This window comes from Otolemur garnettii, unplaced genomic scaffold, assembly GCF_000181295.1.
Source record: "Otolemur garnettii isolate 467f Iridium unplaced genomic scaffold, OtoGar3 scaffold00148, whole genome shotgun sequence".
Taxonomy (NCBI): Eukaryota; Metazoa; Chordata; class Mammalia; order Primates; family Galagidae; genus Otolemur; species Otolemur garnettii.
The window spans coordinates 4,099,771-4,118,172 of NW_003852543.1; the positions used below are offsets into that span (position 1 = coordinate 4,099,771).

Consider the following 18,402-nt stretch of genomic DNA (forward strand, 5'->3'; position numbering starts at 1 on the left):
AAAAAAAAAAAAAAAAAAAAAAAAAGAATCCACGCCTGGGTTTGGCGCCTGTAGCACAGTGGTGCCAGCCACATATACCGAGGCTAAAGGGTTCAAGCCCAGCCCAGGCTAGCTAAGCAACAATGACTACTGCAACAGAAAAATAGCTGGGCGTTGTGGAGGGCCCCTGTAGTCCCTGCTACTTGGGATGCTGAGGCAAGAGAATTGTTTAAGCCCAAGAGTTTAAGGTTGCTGTGAGCTGTGATGCCACAGCTCTCTACCTAGGGTGACAGTGTGAAACTCTGGTCTCAAAAAAAAAAAAAAGAAAGAAAGAAAGAAAAGAAAAGGAAAAGAATCTAAGCCTGCCTTCCCCAGCTTAACTCTTGTCACTTCAAGCCTGCTCAGACACTTGCAAAGAAACTGAATTCCTGGGACCCAAGCAAAGCTGGTTAGGCCCCTGCCTGGCCTTGGGATGCTCAGCCTGTACCCAGATTTGCAAAGAACGCCACTCTCCCTGCAAGATCAGCTTCCCAGCCACCTCTTTAAAGTTTATTTTAAAAGATGTCTGATGTTCCTCATTTTGGAGGAAGTAAGCCAGAACCAACCACAGACTAGCCAGGGAAGGAACTCCAGAGTCCTGAATATCCATTTTCTGTTCCTCAAAATCAGTCAGTTTCTTTCCAACCCTCCTGATCTTGGCCTGACTGTGGGTCAGGGTTCTCCCTAAGGTGCGGGGTGAAGGGCAGGAAGAATGGGCACTTTCCTGTGGAGACGCAGAGAGGATGGTGGTGGGGAACAGAGGCTTTGCCTTTCAGGGTGACACAAGGCAGTGGCCTATGCCTGAGGGAACATATGTCCCTCACTGGGGCTGAGCGTGCCAGCAAGAGAGGGCAGAGGCAAGCACAGAGCTGCCAGAGGGCAGTGGCACCCTCCCTGCCCTGTCCCTGCAGTGGGAATTAAGGTTCTCCCTACAACAACCTCCCATTAAGGCGGCTCTTGGCAGGGTCACTAGGCACAGGGACAGACAGCTGCAATCCTAGCAGCCAGAGCAAAAGCAGTAAAACTTGTTTGCCAACTCCATCAACACACTCAGCACACCACAAGGATATACAGGAGAGGCACACTACGTACTCACACACAAACACATGGCAGGCCACGCCTTCTGCAGAAGATGGGCAGAGACATTCAGAGTGAGCACAGTGGAGTCAGCACAGCTGGGCTAAGTTCATTTCAGAGCATCACCCAGGAGCACACACCCTCCCCCATAAAATCAACTGGTTGCAAATACACTTCTCCAATAAACAAGCCCTCCTCAGGCCTCAGCAGCACAGAGCCAGACACCTTAAGCGGTGAGGCCCTCAAGGAAGCTGGCTAGAGCTACTTGCAATTATCCCCAGCTTGGTCTGGGTAGTACCCCCTCCAGGGACTATCATGGAAGTAGAACTCACAGAGAGTCACAGGTTGTCCTCCCTTAAGAACATCGCCAGGCTGGGAGGAAGAGGACATGGCTGGGAGGCACCTGGGGAGATAGGAACCAGATTCCTGGTGCCTCACTTCTGCCTCAACTCTGGAACTTTCCTTCCTTTGTAGCCTTTAGGTTTTGTTTTGTTTTGTTTTGTTTTTGAGACAGAGTCTCACTTTGTTGCCCTCAGTGTGCTGTGGCGTCACAGTTCACAGCAACCTGCAACCTTTGGGCTCAAGTGATTCTCTTGCCTCAGCCTCCCAAGTAGCTGGGACTACAGGTGCCTGCCACAACACCTGGCTGTGTTTTGGTTGCAGCAGCCAGCTGGCATTGTTGTTTGGAGGGCCTGGGCTGGATTTGAATCCGCCAGCTCAGGTGTATGTGGCTGGCGCCTTAGCCACTTGAGCCACAGGCACCGAGCCCCAGCTCTTTTTGTTGTTGTTGTTGCAGTTGTCATTGTTCCTTTAGCTGGCCCGGCTGGGTTCAAACCCACCAGCCTTGGTGTATGTGGCTGGTGCCAGAACCACGTGGCTACAGGTGCTGAGCCCTAGCTATTTTTTTGGTTGCAGTCGTCATTGCTGTTTAGCAGGCTGGAGCTGGGTTTGAACTGCCAGCCTCAATGTTTGTGGCTGGCGCCCTACGCACTGACCTCCACCCTTAGTTTTCTTTACACACAATGGGAGACAGTTAACTTACTCTCAGTTCCTACATTTAATGAACTACTAAAAAACTCCCATCTTGCAGTAAAGATACTGATTTTGTGTACCATATGAATCCCTAAGGAGAAAAACAGAATTTTGAAAATCCCATCAATACAGCATGGGTATAGCAAAAAGCATGGGGAAAGCAAGAAATAATAGGAAAATGCAGTGTAAGCATTACAAGACCCAGATATCAATAATCTCAACAGAAGTAAATGGGCATGGCACTGAGAACGGACATAACTAGACAACATCTGGTCAGAGATGGTTTCTATAAGTCAGCTAAAACAAAACAAAATGCTCCATGAAGCCCATGGTTCTGGGTTGGAGGGCCAAGCTGGCAGCTTTGAGATTGTGGCAAACCGAAATAAGTTATGCAATATTTGTAAACATGGGGCCAGAAGGACAGTCTCCCAAAAAGAAGCCTGGGAAGGTAATCAAGGCAATGGTCTCTTGGAAAATGGGTATCCTTGGGCTAAAGGGAGGCACCTGGAGGCCAACTCTAAGCATTAAACTCTCCTGTATGAAAATATCCTCTCCTACCTTGCCTGCCAAACAGGGCACCTGCCTCTCACTGGGCTGTACCAGACCCCCAAGTATCACTCGAATCCAGATGTTTTTCCTCCTCTGGGAGAGCCCAGTTCAAACTAGGCATGCACAAGGTGGTCTATAACCACCAATGGACTCAGCTACCATTTTCTTTATCTAAAGGCACTTTAGGCTCAGCGCCTGTGGCTCAAGCAGCTAAGGTGCCAGCCACATACACCTAAGGTGGCGGGTTCAAATCCAGCCCGGACCTGCCAAACAATAATGGCTGCAACCAAAAAATAGCTGTGCGTTGTGGTGGGCGCCTGTGGTCCCAGCTACTTGGGAGGCTGAGGCAGGAGACTCGCTTGAGCCCAGGAGTTGGAGGTTGCTGTGAGCAGTGAAGCCATGGCACTCTCTACCCAGGGTGACAGCTTGAGGCTCTGTCTTAAACAAAAAAATAAAATAAAATAAAGGCACTTTATTTTTATTTATTTATTTATTTATTTATTTAGAGACAGAGTCTCACTATGTCACCCTTGGTAGAGTGCAATGGCATCACAGCTCACAGCAACCTCAAACTCTTGAGCTTAAGTGATTCTCTTGTCTCAGCCTCCCAGGTAGCTGGGACTACAGGCGTCTGCCATAATGCCCAACTATTTTTTTGTTGTTGCAGTTGTCATTGTTATTTAGCTGGCCCGGGCCAGGTTTGAACCACCATCCTTGGTGCATGTGCCTGGCGCTGTAACTACTGTGCTACAGGTGTTGAGCCTATTTATTTTTTTATTGTTGGGGATTCATTGAGGGTACAAAGAACCAGGTTACGTTGATTTCATTTGTTAGGTAAAGTCCCTCTTATAATAGTGTCCCACCCTCTAAAGGCACTTTAAAATGCTAGAAGTACTTTAATTAGTTTGCTAATCAGGATATCACAAGAAGCTCTTATATTTCATGTGATCTCTGTTATGATTTGCTAAACTAGGACTTTGACCAAGCTGAGACAAACAGCCTCCTCTCCAGCTCCCCCTCCCATCATGCAGCACTGTTGTTGTTTCTTCTGTTAAAGTATTTGGGGGTTACTTTCTCAGAAGGAACTTCAGTAGTTACAAACAATATGCTGGGATTGGCTCTGTCACATGCAGATAACACTTCTGAAGTCCAGGGTCTCCCAAGAGAAGCCCAGGCTATAAACTAGTGGCTTCAATCATATAAGGAGACAAGGTGGCTGCCACACAGAGGTTAGTCAGATGGCTTGTGGGGGAAGGTTTCCAGAATGGGGACCTGACAGTGGATGGCCAGAACAGTGTGGGGTTCAGAGAGAAAGAGGGGAATTAAAATTGGATGCATTCATTTGTTCATCACCCTAATGAATGCAAAGCTGATAGGAACATACTGTGCTTATGGTTTAGCTGGACAGCCAGGCAAATAAAGGAAAGATTATGAAGCCACAGGAATAGTGAGGAGAGAAATTTCTGCCCTGGACACCAGGGAGCAGCTATCTCAACCTCTTAGAGGGAGGGAGGAGCCAGGTCCAAGGCCTAGGCAGAGACAGGAGGTGGGGGATGAGGAGAGAGGAGCTTGGCAGTGTTTATTTGCAGGGCTGTGACCCTGCAGTATAGGGCAGGAAATCTCCCAGACAGGAGTGAGCTGGGTCTGGGGGATGGGCAGGCATCAAAAGGCTCTGCATGGTAGCCCTGAGGGCTGGGAAAGTAGCCATTTCTTCCATACTGGGTCACCTCAGTCCAACCTTACTCTCACCTCAGTTTCTCCACTGCATTGGAGGGGGGAAAAAGCAAAGGCTTTGAGCTCTGGGGATGAAAGGCTCAGCCAGGGCCCAGACCACTACTCCCTGTAAAACTGGGTGGATGACGCTGCTCCTCTTTCTGGCTGGTGAGTAGCCCATCCATCCTCTTTGAAGATGAAACATGCTCAAGCCTAATGAGGAGTCAGTTGGCTGAGGTGGGCGCTGAGCCCAGTCACCTGCCCCGCCTGGCCACTCCCAATTGGAACAGTAACCAGCCCAGGGCACAAAAGGAAACCATTTCACACTTTTCTCTACACATGCAGCCCCCCTCTGCCCTCAGCTTCCTTACTGGAGGGAAGGACATGTGAGGGGGAGCCCAGCAAGCTCCAAGGTAGCCTCAGGCTGCAGGAAAGGTGTTCTGAGAGCTGCCTCCATGGCCCTGGCATAGCACACCCTACACATGTGAGGCACTCTGCTGAGACCTGCCAGCCTCTCCATGTTTTCAGGCCAAATGATCACTTCCAACATGGCAGCCAACAAGGGGGATGCTTTTCAAACCTCCTTCACAAAATAAAGGATACTCTCAGACCACTCATTCCTCCTCCTCCCTGGTTGGACATGAATGGACATTTTCTGTGGCCAGAAGCCTGTGAAACAGACCCCTGTTAGGCAAGGTTGAGGAATGGTCTCCAAGGTGCCTGGAGACCTTGCTCTTATGGCTAGACCAAACACAAACCTCAACCTCTTCTTTTCTCTCTCACTACTTCTCTTCTTCCCCTACCAGCCTCCCTCTTGAGTCCTGCTGAGACCACCGCTGGGGCTGCCTCACCTCCTTTCTAGTGGCCTTATCACCAGCCTCCACCATGCCACCAGCTCCAGTTCCTAGGAAATACTTGACAAAGGAGAAGTAGCTGCAGATAGCTTTCACTTTCCCAGGAGGTGGCAGCCTAATAAATGCATTAATATTAGATATAACTGAAAGATAACCTTCTGTACATGGAAGAGGAGCATGCACCTGGGGACTAGCATATCTTCTTAATGGTTCATTTGTATTCATTAAGTAATTAGTTCATTTATCTGATTTGCACAGTGATGCCCAAAGGTTGGACTTCTGGATTGTCAACATCCAAACTTTGAGTGAATTTTTAGAATTACTACCTTTCTGCTGGGTGCAGTAGCTCACACCTGAAATCCTAGCACTCTGGGAGGCCAAGCTCAGGAGTTCAAGCCCAAACTTAGCAAAAGTGAGACCCTATATCTACTGAAGAAAAAAAAAAAAAGCAGGGCATCATGTTAGGTGCCTGTAGTCCTAGCTACTTGGGAGGTTAAGGCAAGAGGATTGCTTGAACTCAAGAGTTTGAGGTTGCTGTGAGCTAGGATGCCATGGGACTCTTCTCAGGGCAACAAAGTGAGATTCTATCTCAAAAAAAAAATTATCACCTTCCTAAATTACAATGATCTCTATCTCTACTCTTCATCTCAAGTCCTTAGGAGACAGGAGAGCTTACTGTGATACTCCCCCTGCTCCTCAGGGAGCTGGGTTGAGACACATACTCTGAAGCCCCCACACCTACCACCGCCCCTGCCTTTGACATTCACCCCAGGGACCCACAGGCCTCACTGTTCCAAACCCCACAACCTTCAGATCCTGGGGCACCTCCTTGCCCCTGACTCCTGCCAAACCTTGGCTTTCAAGAAAGAAGGGAAATGTCTGGAAATTTAATTAGAAAGCACTGGGGACAGGCCAAGGACTTAGCCTCAGTGACAACCACAGTGAAAGAGGACAGCAAGGCTGAGCCCAGCTCTGTCTCCCAGGAGAAAGGATGTCACTCATGTCCAGATATCCCTACCACCTATCCTCTGACATATTTCTCTTCTCCTTCCCCACACCAGCATTTTAGCTTTGCACCGTCCCTAAACAGTGCTTTAAGAATAACAGAGAGCCCCAGAGAACCCACAGTTCACAAAGTCATGCCAGGCTATGAAGACTGCAGTGGGCACATGAGTAGGGCCAGGGCTGTCTCTACCACATGCCTATGTGGATAGCATCCCCCATACCTGAGTGTATGATATGTGCAAGGACACTAATTATGGGAGGCAGCCTTTAGGTCTCTGTCCTGGCAATCATGAGAACCCGCATGCTGTGTGCAATGTGGACGATCCTGCCTTCCCCGCTACCTATGGTGGCAATGCCCTGGCAGAGGTAGGCAGGTGCTGAGTGCTTACCTTATAGTCTAGCTCAGTACTGGTCTTTGGCTGTTGCTCCTGGCAGGGTGGCAGGGACTCAAAGCCCAGGTACTGCTTGAGGGATGATGGCTTCATGAGGTACAGGAGCTGGCTGAGAGAGGACAGCTAGAAAAAAGAAGGCAGGTTGTCACTCATGAAAGGTAGTAGAGAGCTCAGGGTACTGTGGAGATTCTTGGCCTGCATACCTCAGCCGGTGGCTGATCAGTCGACTGACCTCTTAAGACCTGGATCCACCTCTCACTTATTAGCTGTGTGGCCTCCAAAGCCTGAGTGCTCTCATCTATACAATGGACTACATGCCTTCTTCCTGAAGAGGAGGGTCACACATTCAGAGGACCCCAACCACCTGAGCTGCTATTCCTCCTCTGTGGGCCCACCCTCCTCTGTGTGCCTCTTTTCATTAACTCTTCACTGTGGAGACATTTGACATACATGAAGAGGACAGGCCATGTGCTAAGTTCCCACCTGTCTATCATCGTTGTGAGTTACGAAAGCATTATCATCATTTGACATGACCTGTTTCGTTATTCACCTCCTCTCCACCCCTTCCCTGATTTTTTTTTCCTTCCAGAGAATTTTAAAGCAAATACAAACATCCTATCATTTTACCCATAAAGAGCTTCTAACGCTCACACCTGTAATCTCAGTAATCTCAGCACTTGGGAGGCTGTTCCAGGTGGATTGCCTGAATATACAAGTTCAAGACCAGCCTGAGCCAGAGTAAGACCCCCATCTTTAAAAACAGCTGGGCAGGCTCGGCGCCTATAGCTCAACCGGCTAAGGCGCCAGCCATGTACACCTAAGGTGGCGGGTTCGAATCCCCAGCCCAGACCCGCCAAACAACAATGACGGCTGCAACCAAAAAATAGCCGGGCGTTGTGGCAGGCGCCTGTGGTCCCAGCTACTTGGGAGGCAGAGGCAGGAGACTCGCTTGAGCCCAGGAGTTGGAGGTTGCTGTGAGCTGTAATGCCACGGCACTCTACCCAGCGGGACAGCTTGAGGTTCTGTCTCAAAAAACAAAAACAAAAACAAAAAACAGCTGGGCAAGGGAGGCGCCTGTGGCTCAGTAGGTAGGGCACTGGCCTCATATACCAAGGGTGGTGGGTTCAAACCCAGCCCCAGCCAGCTAAAACAGCAATGAGAACTGCAACAAAAAAATAGCCGGGCATTGTGGTGAGTACCTGTAGTCCCAGCTACTTGGGAGGCTGAGGCAAGAGAATCACTTAAGCCCAGGAGTTTGAGTTACTATGAGCACTCTATCTCTAACAAAGTGAGACTCTTGTCTCAAAAAAAGAAAAAGCTTCTAATGGAAAAGAGTAAGTATATTTTCCCCAATATAATCCCAATACCATTTCTTGCCCAACAAAATTACTAAGAATTTCTTATCACCATCCAACACCTATGTTCAGGTTTCTGTCTTTAAAATGTCCTTTTCCAGTTGGTCTGTGCAGATGGAGATTCCCCATAAGACCCAGACCCACACTCTGCATCTGGTTGACAAGTCACTTCATCTACTAGCTTCCCCACCCCATTTAGTTTTTGAAGAACCTGCCCAACCCCACTGAACAAATAGGTTCAGGAGAGAACGTGACCTGCATAAGTCCAGGTGTCTACAGCTAGCCACTCCCTCAGGTCCAGCCCAAGTGCCCAATTTGAATAGCCTTAGCTGGGCCCCAACAAGGACTGCCCAGCTGCTCTAGGGTGGAAGGAGAATGATGGAATAGAGCCAGGGTAGCTTACAAAGGCATCATCTCGTTAGACAGTGAGGGTGCAGTGTAGACACGGGTTAGGAGCCTGAGTCCCCTGGCCCAACTCCGTTTGAGCCCAGCCAGGCTGGCACACCTGGCTTCCTCCCGTGACTCACCCGCCATCACCTGCTTGGCACCTCAGCCAGCCATAGGCTTAGCCCACAAGAGCAGCTGGCCTAGGGGCTGGGAGTAAGGCCCAGAGCCTTGGCTTCTGGAGGGAAAGCAGGACTTCTTGGCCCTATTGTCTGATCCCTCTGGAAGAGGAGGAGAAGAGGAAGGGAAAAAAGAGGAAGGCCAAAACCATAGATGTGACACCTCGCTCAGGCTTCACAAGTCAAGGCAGTTTCCAAAACAGCCTTGTCTGCTCAGGGCTCACAGCTGAGCAAGCACAGGGGCAGTCCTCTGTAGCCTGTGCCCTCAGAGTGGCCCTGGGGTGGGCCGGCCTCCCCTGGCTGGGACCCTCCCTGCTGGAGGCCTGGGCAGGGTGGGGCTGGACAGGGGAGCACAGGACTGCCTCTTGCTGCTCACTTGATCTTGTGTTTTTCCTCGCACTCCATGAAAACAGCTTTGCGCACAGCAAGTGGCTGCCCCTGCAATCTGCCTCTCCCATTGTGCCTTCTGATTGTTGACTTTCTTTTGTTTCCAGCCAGCATCTCTACCACAAACTCCTCTCTGGGATAAGGGCTTGCATGGGCCTCATGGCTCCCAGTGGGGCCAAAGCCAGTCTGACACTCTCCCTACCCTCATCTCACTGCTGGGAGCCAGCTCTGCAAACACTCAGCCTATTAGGGCAGACACCTAGGGCAAGAAGCAAATAATTGCCAGCCTTGTCAAGAGGCTGACAGGAGGTGGCTGAGGCTGATTTCCAGAGGGGCACCTGTCCACACAGCATAAGCTCCTATGCTCAAATCCGGCAGTGGCTCCTCAAGATAAGATCTTAAGTGTCTGCAAGGCCCCAGGTGGTCCCACTGACCTTCCTGCTACTACCTGGAGCCAGTGCCCTGACTGGGTCTTCTGACCAGACAATGCAAAGCTGCTCCTCCTTCCAGTCCACCTTCCACTCCAGGTCCACTGAGCTCCCCATCTTCTCCTGCAGCTGTACTTCTTTCTTTTTTTCTTTTTTTTTTTTTTTGAGACAGAGCCTCAAGCTGTCCCCTGGGTAGAGTACCATGACATTACAGCTCACAGCAACCTCCAACTCCTGGGCTCAAGCGAGTCTCCTGCCTCCGCCTCCCAAGTAGCTGGGACCACAGGCGCCCGCCACAACGCCTGGCTATTTTTTGGTTGCAGCTGTCATTGTTGTCTGGCGGGTCCGGGCTGGGGATTCAAACCCGCCACCTTAGGTGTATGTGGCTGGCGCCTTAGCCGGTTGAGCTATAGGCGCCGAGCCAGCTGTACTTCTTTCTATAGCATTTATCACCTTTGAACAGTCTTTGCAATTTACTTGCTTCTTGTTTATTACCTGTTCCCCTTCCCTCACTGGATGTAAGCTGAGGGCAGTTTTGTTCATTGTTATGCTCCCAGAACCTAGCACCGGGCCTGGCATGTGGCTTATGTTAAGTATTTGTTAAATGAATGAATAAATGAATGGCCAAGACTGCAGCTGCCTTTCCTAGTAGATGCAAACCTTTATTCTTCTTGATATTGGCCACCTGAAGCCCATGTTTTCCAACCCCCAAACTGGAAGAAGACATGGTTTGAAAAATGTTTGCTATGTTGCAAGAGGTGGTCTGGGATAAGAAACAAACTCCTGACTTCATCCCCAAATCTGTTCCACCCGTGTCTTGCCCAGCTCAGTAAAGAGCCTCTCCATCCTGCCAGTTGCATAGCCCTTAGAGTCCTTGTCTCCTCTCTCACATGCATATCCCACTGTCTGTACTTGGGAAATGCACTTAGACTCTGACCAGTTCTCACCACCCACAGTGCTGTCTCCCCAGGCCAAACCTATATTGTCTCTCACCAAGATTATTGCAATCACCTCCTTCTTCTCCATTCTCAATAGTCTATTCTCAACACAGCTGCCAGAGGGATTTTAAACATATTTTTATCTATTTATTTTTTTGAGACAGAGTCTCACTTTGTCACCCTCGATAGAGTACTATGACATCACAGCTCACAGCAACCTCCAACTCCTGGGCTTAAGGGATTCTCTAGCCTCAGCCTCCCAAGTAGCTGGGACTACAGGTGCCTGCTAGAACACCTGGCTGTTTTTAGAGACGAGGTCTCATTCTGGCTCAGTCTGTTCTCAAACCTATGAGCTCAGGCAATCCACCCGCCTGGCCTCCCAAGTGCTGGGATTACAGGTGTGAGCTGCTGCACCCGGCCTTAACATTTTTTTTTTCTTTTTTTGTCCAGGGTTGGGTTTGAACCCGCCACCTCCTGTATGTGGGACTGGCGCCCTACCCTTTGAGCTACAGGCGCTGCTCCATTTAACATTTTAATAAATCACATTTTGTTTGTGTTCTGTTCAAACCTTCCAATGGCTTTCTACTTTGGCATGAAAGTAAAAACCCTCATCATGGGTCAGGCATGGTGGCTCATGCCCCTAATTCTAGCACTCTGGGAGGCTGAAGGGGGAGGATCATTTGAACTCAGGAGTTTGAGACAAGCCTGCAAGACCCTGTCTCTACTAAAAATAGAAAAATTAGCCAGGTGTAGCATGGCAGGAACCTGTAGTCCCAGCAACTCAGGAGACTGAGGCAGGAAAATCCAGAGCCCAGGAGTTTCAGGTTGCTGTGAGCTTAGGCTGAGGCCCTGACACCCTAGCCTGGGGCAACAGAGTAAGATTTTTGTCTCAAATCAAACAAACAAACAAACAAACAAATAAAACCAATCCTCACCATGCCTTGACCTCAACTCCTACTGTTATACTGTCAGCCTCTGCTCTAGCCATGCTGGTCTCATGTTATCCTTCCAACCTAAGAGGCCTGTGCATGCTCCAGGGCCTTTGCACTTGCTACTCCTTCTGCCTGAAATGTTCTTTGACAAGAAACCTGACTCCTTCACATCTGTGCTCAAATGTCCCTTTCTCTGTTTACCCTTGCAAAATAGCATCCTCTCCTCTTTTATGGGCTTTATTTTTTTTGTCCACAACACTTATCACCATCTGGTTTTCCAAATATTCACTTCCTCCTTGATGCCTGTGTCTGCCTGGCTCTGGACTGAGAGTTTCTAGAAGGAGGAGAGTTCTGCCCTGCGGTATCTTCAGCGCCCACTCAGACCTGAGTCAAAACATTAGGATTCTTAGGAACATAAGGATGCACTATCTCGCCCTGAGGCTCTCCTGTAAAATGCAAGCCTTGGTATTGCAGCATCGTGATTGCCTACAGAAGTCTTGTCCCTTAAGTTCAATTCTCCAATGTCTGCTCCTGCTCCTAGGGTCTCAGACTCCTGAGTTCAAGTGATTCCCCCCGCTCAGCCTTCCAGAGTGCTAGCGCAGCTTGTGGGAGAGGCAGAGCCATGTAGTTCAGAAATCGGGGATGCTGCTTCCTGCCCCTGGTGCCCCACAAATTGCTCTGCCCTGAGCTAATTCCAGGTCCTCTGCTCCTACATGAGTAGTTTCTCAACCCCTGGACCCTTCTTTACAGTAAAATTTATTGACTATTTGTGTGTTGATCAGAGAGAGGAAGGGGCAGCCTCTGCCCTTCTGTCTATGATCCAGGACTAAGCTTAAGGGGAGAGCAGGGCATCTTCAGTGTGCAGTGGCAGGTGTGACCCAGGTTGCTGAGAAATGAGGAAGAGGCTAGAGAGGCTGAGACAGCATGCTACAGTGGTCAAAGGCAGGACATGATTCCCAGCTCCACTGCTTCCCTGCTTGGTGACCCTGAGAAGTTTCCCAGCCTCAGTTTTCTCATCTGTAAAGTATGGATGACAGTAACAACCCTTACAGTCAAGGGCTGCTACGAGGGGCAAGCACTGAGACCAGAACCTGGGACACAGCAAGTGCTTTGCATGTGGTAGTCACCACTACTGCAGGTGGATGTGACAGATGGAAAGGAAGAGGGGACCAGTGCACAGCCAGGGCTGTGTGTAGATGGGAGGCTGGGCTGGTCTTCAAGGAGGCTAAAGAGAGCAGGAAGCACCAGAAAGGCATGTTGAGAAGTTGGGAAGGGGCATGTGGGCTTGAGTGGGTGCTGAAGGTGTGTTTCAGGATCAGTCTGACAGGCCAGACTGGAAAGGGGAGTGCCTGGCAGCCCAGAGACCTGGGAGGAGGTTGTGAGCAGCCCCAGGCTTGCAGTGAGATGGAGAAGTGCATCAAGAAGGTTGTAGGCAGGTCCCTGCCGGTCCTTTCTATCCCTCCAGCTGCCATGTACCTCTTACTCCTCTCCTTTCTGCAGTATAAGCGCTGACTCATCCTCCAAGACCTGGCGCAAGGCATCTTCTCTAGAAGCAGCATTAGTCACTGTGGTCACAGCCAGCTTGCTCACCCCTCTCTTCTGAGGTTGTCTAGGTGCTGTCTCCCCAGTGCCTGCTGGTGCCCATGCAGAGCCTGGCATACAACGCTGCTCAGCTTAGTACCTGATGAGCATGTGGGCATATGATGGGCTCCAGGCAGACAGCCAACAGGGGAGTGCAAAAACTCAGGCCTGGGACCCGCAGAGGTCAGGGTGGACCTGGTTTCAAGAGACACTAGCCTGTTGGGTGCCAAGGAGACCTCCTGGGTCAGGATCTCTCTGGGGGAGGCGGTGCCACTGACATGCCCCTTTCACTTGTCTTCTGGCAGCTCCCTCTAGGCCCACACAACCCAAACTGTCCTCCTGACACTTGTCCTCAGCCACACTGGCTTCCAGCAGGAACACAGCCTTTTTATGCTCCCCTTACTCTCCCCACATGGGCTCTGGCCAATAAAAAACAAATCAAAGTGAGACCTCAAACCTTGAATTGGCCCTGACAGTCAAGCAACTCTTTCAGTCACTGCCAACCCTGCTCCTGGGGGGCTGCCCTACTACTTCCTGTCTTCCTTCTTGTCCCCACTTTGCACTATGCTCTGTGTATCTCAGGGCTCAGTGATCCCTTGGGCAACACCAATGCCTGCCTTTCAAAGCCCTCAGGCCCCTCTACCTGTGCCCTCTCTGTCGTTATCTCTGCTGGGTGTCCCTCATGACACTGCTCTTTTTGCTCTCCCTTCCTCACAGGGACCATCTGCCACTGCTTCACTACCCCTCCCAAGGTCTTGGCCTGGGGTGCATTCTCCCCTACATGCCTACATGTTCCAACAATCCACTTCAGTGTCTGTTCCTTCCACAAGCATGCCCTGCCTTCCTGTTGGTGCCAGGCATTGCTAGATGCTAAAAAGAAGTGGGGAGCCTGTTCTCAAGGGACTTCTATTCTGCTGTGGAGAAAGGTGAACTCAGATGCTGAACAAATTAATAGGAAAACATCAGGAGGTGACTGCCATGAGTAACTTAAGATAGCGATAGATGGTGCTAGGGTAGTGATTGGGTAGTCAGAAAGGCCTCCTTGAGAAGGAGACATTTCAGCTGGAGTTGGATAACAAGAAGTCCCACCCATGCTAAGTCTTAGAGGAAATAATTCAAGGCAAAGTGGGCAACTGGAGCAAACGCCAGACCCAGGCCTCTCTGACAACCCAGTTGGTCATCCCTCTGAGGAGCCATCCTGTAGTCACGGTCCAATTTCACCCAAGGAGTTGCCGAAAACACTCTCCTAGTATTTTGGGCAAGAGGTTATGCAGGCTCACCTCATGCAGTTCCAACAATCAGATATACATAGCCATCCTTCACCTGAGCGAAGTGTTGCTGAGGTAGAAGGTTCAATTGTACCCAGCAACTCTTCTGGGATTCCAGGGAGATTTCCAGGGAGGTAAGGACATTCTCAAACTCCCTTCTATCTACCCTTAGGCTGATGTAATGGCCTCTGAGCTGCTGGGGGTTGCAGTCAGAGGTTTTTGGAGAGAAGAGAAATGGGGAAGGAAGAAGGAATCCCAACATCTTTGCTACCCCAAAGATGCCTAACTCTTAAAAATGATCGGAATTCTACTCGTAAAAATAGGTAAGGACCAGGGGTGGTGGCTCATGCCTGTTATTTGGGAAGCTGAGGGAAGAGGATAGCTTGACACTTGGAGTTTGAGACCAGACTGGGCAACATACTGAGATCTTGTCTCTGCAAAAAAACTTAAAAATTAACTAGGCATGCCTTAGTGCCCGTAGCTCAGCAGTTAGAGTGCTGGCCACATGCACCAGGGCTGGCAGGTTCGAGCTGGCCCAGGCCTGCTAAACAACAATGACAATTACAAAAAAAAAAAAAAAAAAATAGCTGGGCGTTGTGATGGGCACCTATAGTCCGAGCTATTTGGGAAGCTAAGGCAAGAGAATCGCTTAAGCCCAAGAGTTTGAGGTTGCTGTGAGTTATGATGCCAAGGGTGACATAGTGAGACTCTGTCTCAAAAAAAAAAAAAATTAGCTGGCATGGGCCTGTAGTCTCAGTTAGTTGGGAGGCTGAGGTACGAGGATTGCTTGAGCCCAGGAGTTCTAGGTTACAGTAAGCTATGATCATGCCACTGCACTCCAGCCTGCACCACAGAGTAAAGACCTTGTCTCTAAAAATAAAAAAATTAAGATGGTTTAAACAAAGTTGAAATGATAAGTTTTATGTTATGTACATTTCACAATTTTTTTAAAGTAATAAGGCATCCTAGATCACTGATCCTAACTCATGATAGGCATGCAAACAGTAATTAATGAATGAAAGAACATTCGCAGAAAATTCAAACCTAGCTTTGCTCTCTAGGTTTAAGGCTGGAAAACCTTTGGGAGAAGTCTCTGGAGTGAGTAGGCTATGAGAGTGGTTTGCTCAACACAGGCCTCCCTGGCCCACCAAAGGCTAAAAACTCACCCTGGTCTTCTCTTGCCAGAGATGGAGCGTCTCTTGCTGGCCCAACATTCGAGCAATTACCACGAGGCTGAGCTGGCTTCGAAGCTGCCTGGGAGAGAAAGAGTAACAGAACTTGAGGGTATGTGACAATCTGAGAGGGGATGGAGGGGTGAGCCTGAAGGTGGGAGCAGTCCAAACTAACTCACTCAGAATGGAGCTCTATCTCTTCTTTAAGGACAGTAGAGATATGAACAGCTCTGTTGGGTTTTCATAGCTCATAGCAACCTCAAACTCCTGGACTCAAGCAATCCTCCTGCCTTAGCCTCCAGAATAGCTGGCACTATCGGCATGTGTCACCTTACCCCACTAACCTTTTTTTTGAGACAGAGCCTCAAGCTGTCGCCCTGGGTAGAGTGCTGTGGCATCACAGCTCACAGCAACTTGTAACTCCCAGGCTTAAGCGATTCTTTTGCCTCAGCCTCCCAAGTAGCTGGGACTATAGGCACCTGCCACAACGCCTGGATATTTTTGTCATTGTTTGGCAGGCCTAGGCTGGATTCGAACTTGTCAGCTCTGATGTATGTGGCTGGCACCTTAGCCACTTGAGCTACAGGCACCAAGCCTTTTTTTTTTTTTTTAACAGAGTCTCACTATGTCACCCTCAGTAGAGTGCTGTGGCATCACAGCAACCTTAAGATCTTGGGCTTAACCAATTCTCTTGCCTTAGCCTCCCAAGTAGCTGGGACTACAGGTGCCCACCACAACACCCGGCTGTTTTTCTATTGCAGATGTCATTATTGCTTAGCTGGGTTGGAACCTGCCAGCCTCAGTGTATGTGGCCAGTGCCGTAACCACTGTACTACAGGTGCCAAGCCCCACTAATCTTTCAAATTCTTTAGAGATGGAAGGGGTCTCACTATGTTGCCCAGGCTGATTTCCAACTCTTAACATCAAGCAATCCTCCCACCTTAGTTCCCCCAAAGTGCTGGGATTATAGGTGAGAGCCACTGAGTCTTCTTAACACCTCTGTTTAGAGGGCTGGCCTGTGCCCACTCAACCTTCTCCAGTGCTCTAGACTAGAGAGCCAGGGAGAGGCAGCCACCATTAGGGCTGAGCCAGGGGCAGCAAACAGAAGACCCTCATCCCCACTCTCCCCTGACCCACAGCCCCCGCAGCAGACCCTGGGGGTACAGGCCATGCCTTTGCCCCAATCTTCCATTTTCTTCCCCTCCCCTACCACCAGGCCTATGCCTGGGTCAGCCAGGACCAGCTTTCCAGCTGTTCTTGGGAACCCAGCAGCAGCTGGGTCAGGAGCACCGTGGGAGGTAAACAGCCCCTCAGAGTTGCTTACTCTCCAGCCAGAGTCAGAAGTCCTGCATCTGGGCTTCATTAATCTAAACTGAGGCCTGCATTGGGAGCTCCTTTGTGTGCAGCAGGCAGGCAGGGAGGGGCAGACCTGGGGGTGAGGGGAGTGGGCAGGCCAGGAAGGTAGTGCTGGGGTGGTTCCAGATGGGAAGAGGCAGCTGGATGTCAGGACAGGGCTGTAATCCAGAAATGAAGAAAAGCAACAGAAAAAGCACCAAGGGGGTGAATGGATAAAAAGCAACTCACATCTTAAGATTGGAGAGCCCCCTCCTTGCCCACGGCCTTGCATCCTCATGGCCCTCTCTGCCTTTTAAACACAGTCCTGCATCCTCAGTTCCCTCTGGGACACAGTGGGGGCAGTGGCACCACTTTTCTACTTTATAGACTGAGAAATTACTCCAGGGAGGGGGGAAAAAGATTCAAATGTCGCCCAACACCACCTAAACTATAGATAGCTGGCTGTGGGTTCTTCCTTCCCCAGAAGTCTGACCCCCACCTGGCAAAGTCTCCCCACAACTCAAACCAGGCAGGCAGAGGGGGATGAGGAATCCACTGGAGCCATCCCAGCCACTGTCATATAAGGCAGCAGGCTGTAGGCTGGCTCATGCCAGGCCAGGCCAGGCAAAGCCAGCCTCCGCCTTCCCCCCTCCCCTCAACTCCTCCACAGGCCTCTGTAAGACCAGGACACTGGATTAGCACTTAAAGGAGCCTAAGGCACAGGGAAATTTGGAAATGACTTTTCCAAACCCACACTGCAAAGGCAGGAAATGGAATGCAGGGACGCTGCTTCCCAGCCCCCTCATGGTGCAACTGAACAGGTACCCTAGGGGGCATTAGGACCAGAAAGAAGGCAAAGGCAAGGCCCTGTGTGCCATTGGATGTCATGGCGATGACACGGGTCAGTGCAGCTCCTCTGGAGCCCCTTGTCTTCATTCCCTCAGAGGGGAACCAGGCCCTGCCAAGGCTGAACTACCCTAAAAGGCTGTCAGGCATCTTGCCAAAGGCATGAGCTGCCTTTTCCACATCTCTAGGGCAGCTCAGGAAGCAAGAAAAGTGGCCTGTATTACCATGGAAATGCTGCCTGACACCCTGCCTCAGGGCGCTGCCATGGCCCCTCTCATCTATCACACTACCTGTCATACCACCCTCTCCTTGGTCCTTCCCTTGAGTGTGTGCTACCCTACCCTGGCAGGAAGAACCTGGCCTGGGCTCAGAAGTTGGTATAACCTCCCCTGTGGCAGGCCCACGGCCACTAGGACTGGCCATTCACATACCTATTTGGTATACAGTGTGGACAGGAGGATATAGCAGAATACAACCAGCCACAGATCCACCATTGAAGAATCTATCCACATCACTCACAAATGCTGTGCTAAGGAAGCTATATGTGCAGAAACAGGCAAATGAATCTATGTGATAGAAGTCAAGAAAGCTGCTGCCTCTGCAGAAGTGGCTGATACTGTGTCTGTGGTCATCAGTGCCCATCTATGATGTGTCCTTTCCTTCACATATTAGTAAATAAAAAGGTACATGCAGACAATTATACCCCCGCTCGCATTCTTATCTCCCTTTCTTTGTATTATAAGAGCATAGAATCTCAGGCTTAGAAAAGACCTAAAACACTTAATCTAATGTCTGCCTGTTTACTCATTTAATTCCCTTTGCCACATTCCTAGCCAGTCTTCCTGTCAGCAAAATGCAGTATCTGGACAGCCCAGTTCACCTACTACAACTGAGCAAAGGAAGTTTTTCCCACATTTTGCCAAAATCTGCTCTTCTGGGACTTTTTTTTTTTTTTTT

At 49.9% G+C, this 18,402-nt stretch overlaps 1 protein-coding gene across 1 annotated transcript in view; it reads right to left on the minus strand.

The window, feature by feature from the left end:
* Positions 1-18,402, minus strand: part of FAM178B (family with sequence similarity 178 member B) — a 108,863-nt gene that overhangs the window by 12,664 nt on the left and 77,797 nt on the right. The window contains exons 13-14 of the mRNA XM_012811048.2: positions 15,259-15,346; positions 6,638-6,763 (exon numbers count right to left, since the gene is read on the minus strand). Of these exons, the coding sequence (XP_012666502.2) occupies positions 6,638-6,763; positions 15,259-15,346 (214 nt within the window). The remainder of the gene's footprint in view (positions 1-6,637; positions 6,764-15,258; positions 15,347-18,402) is intronic.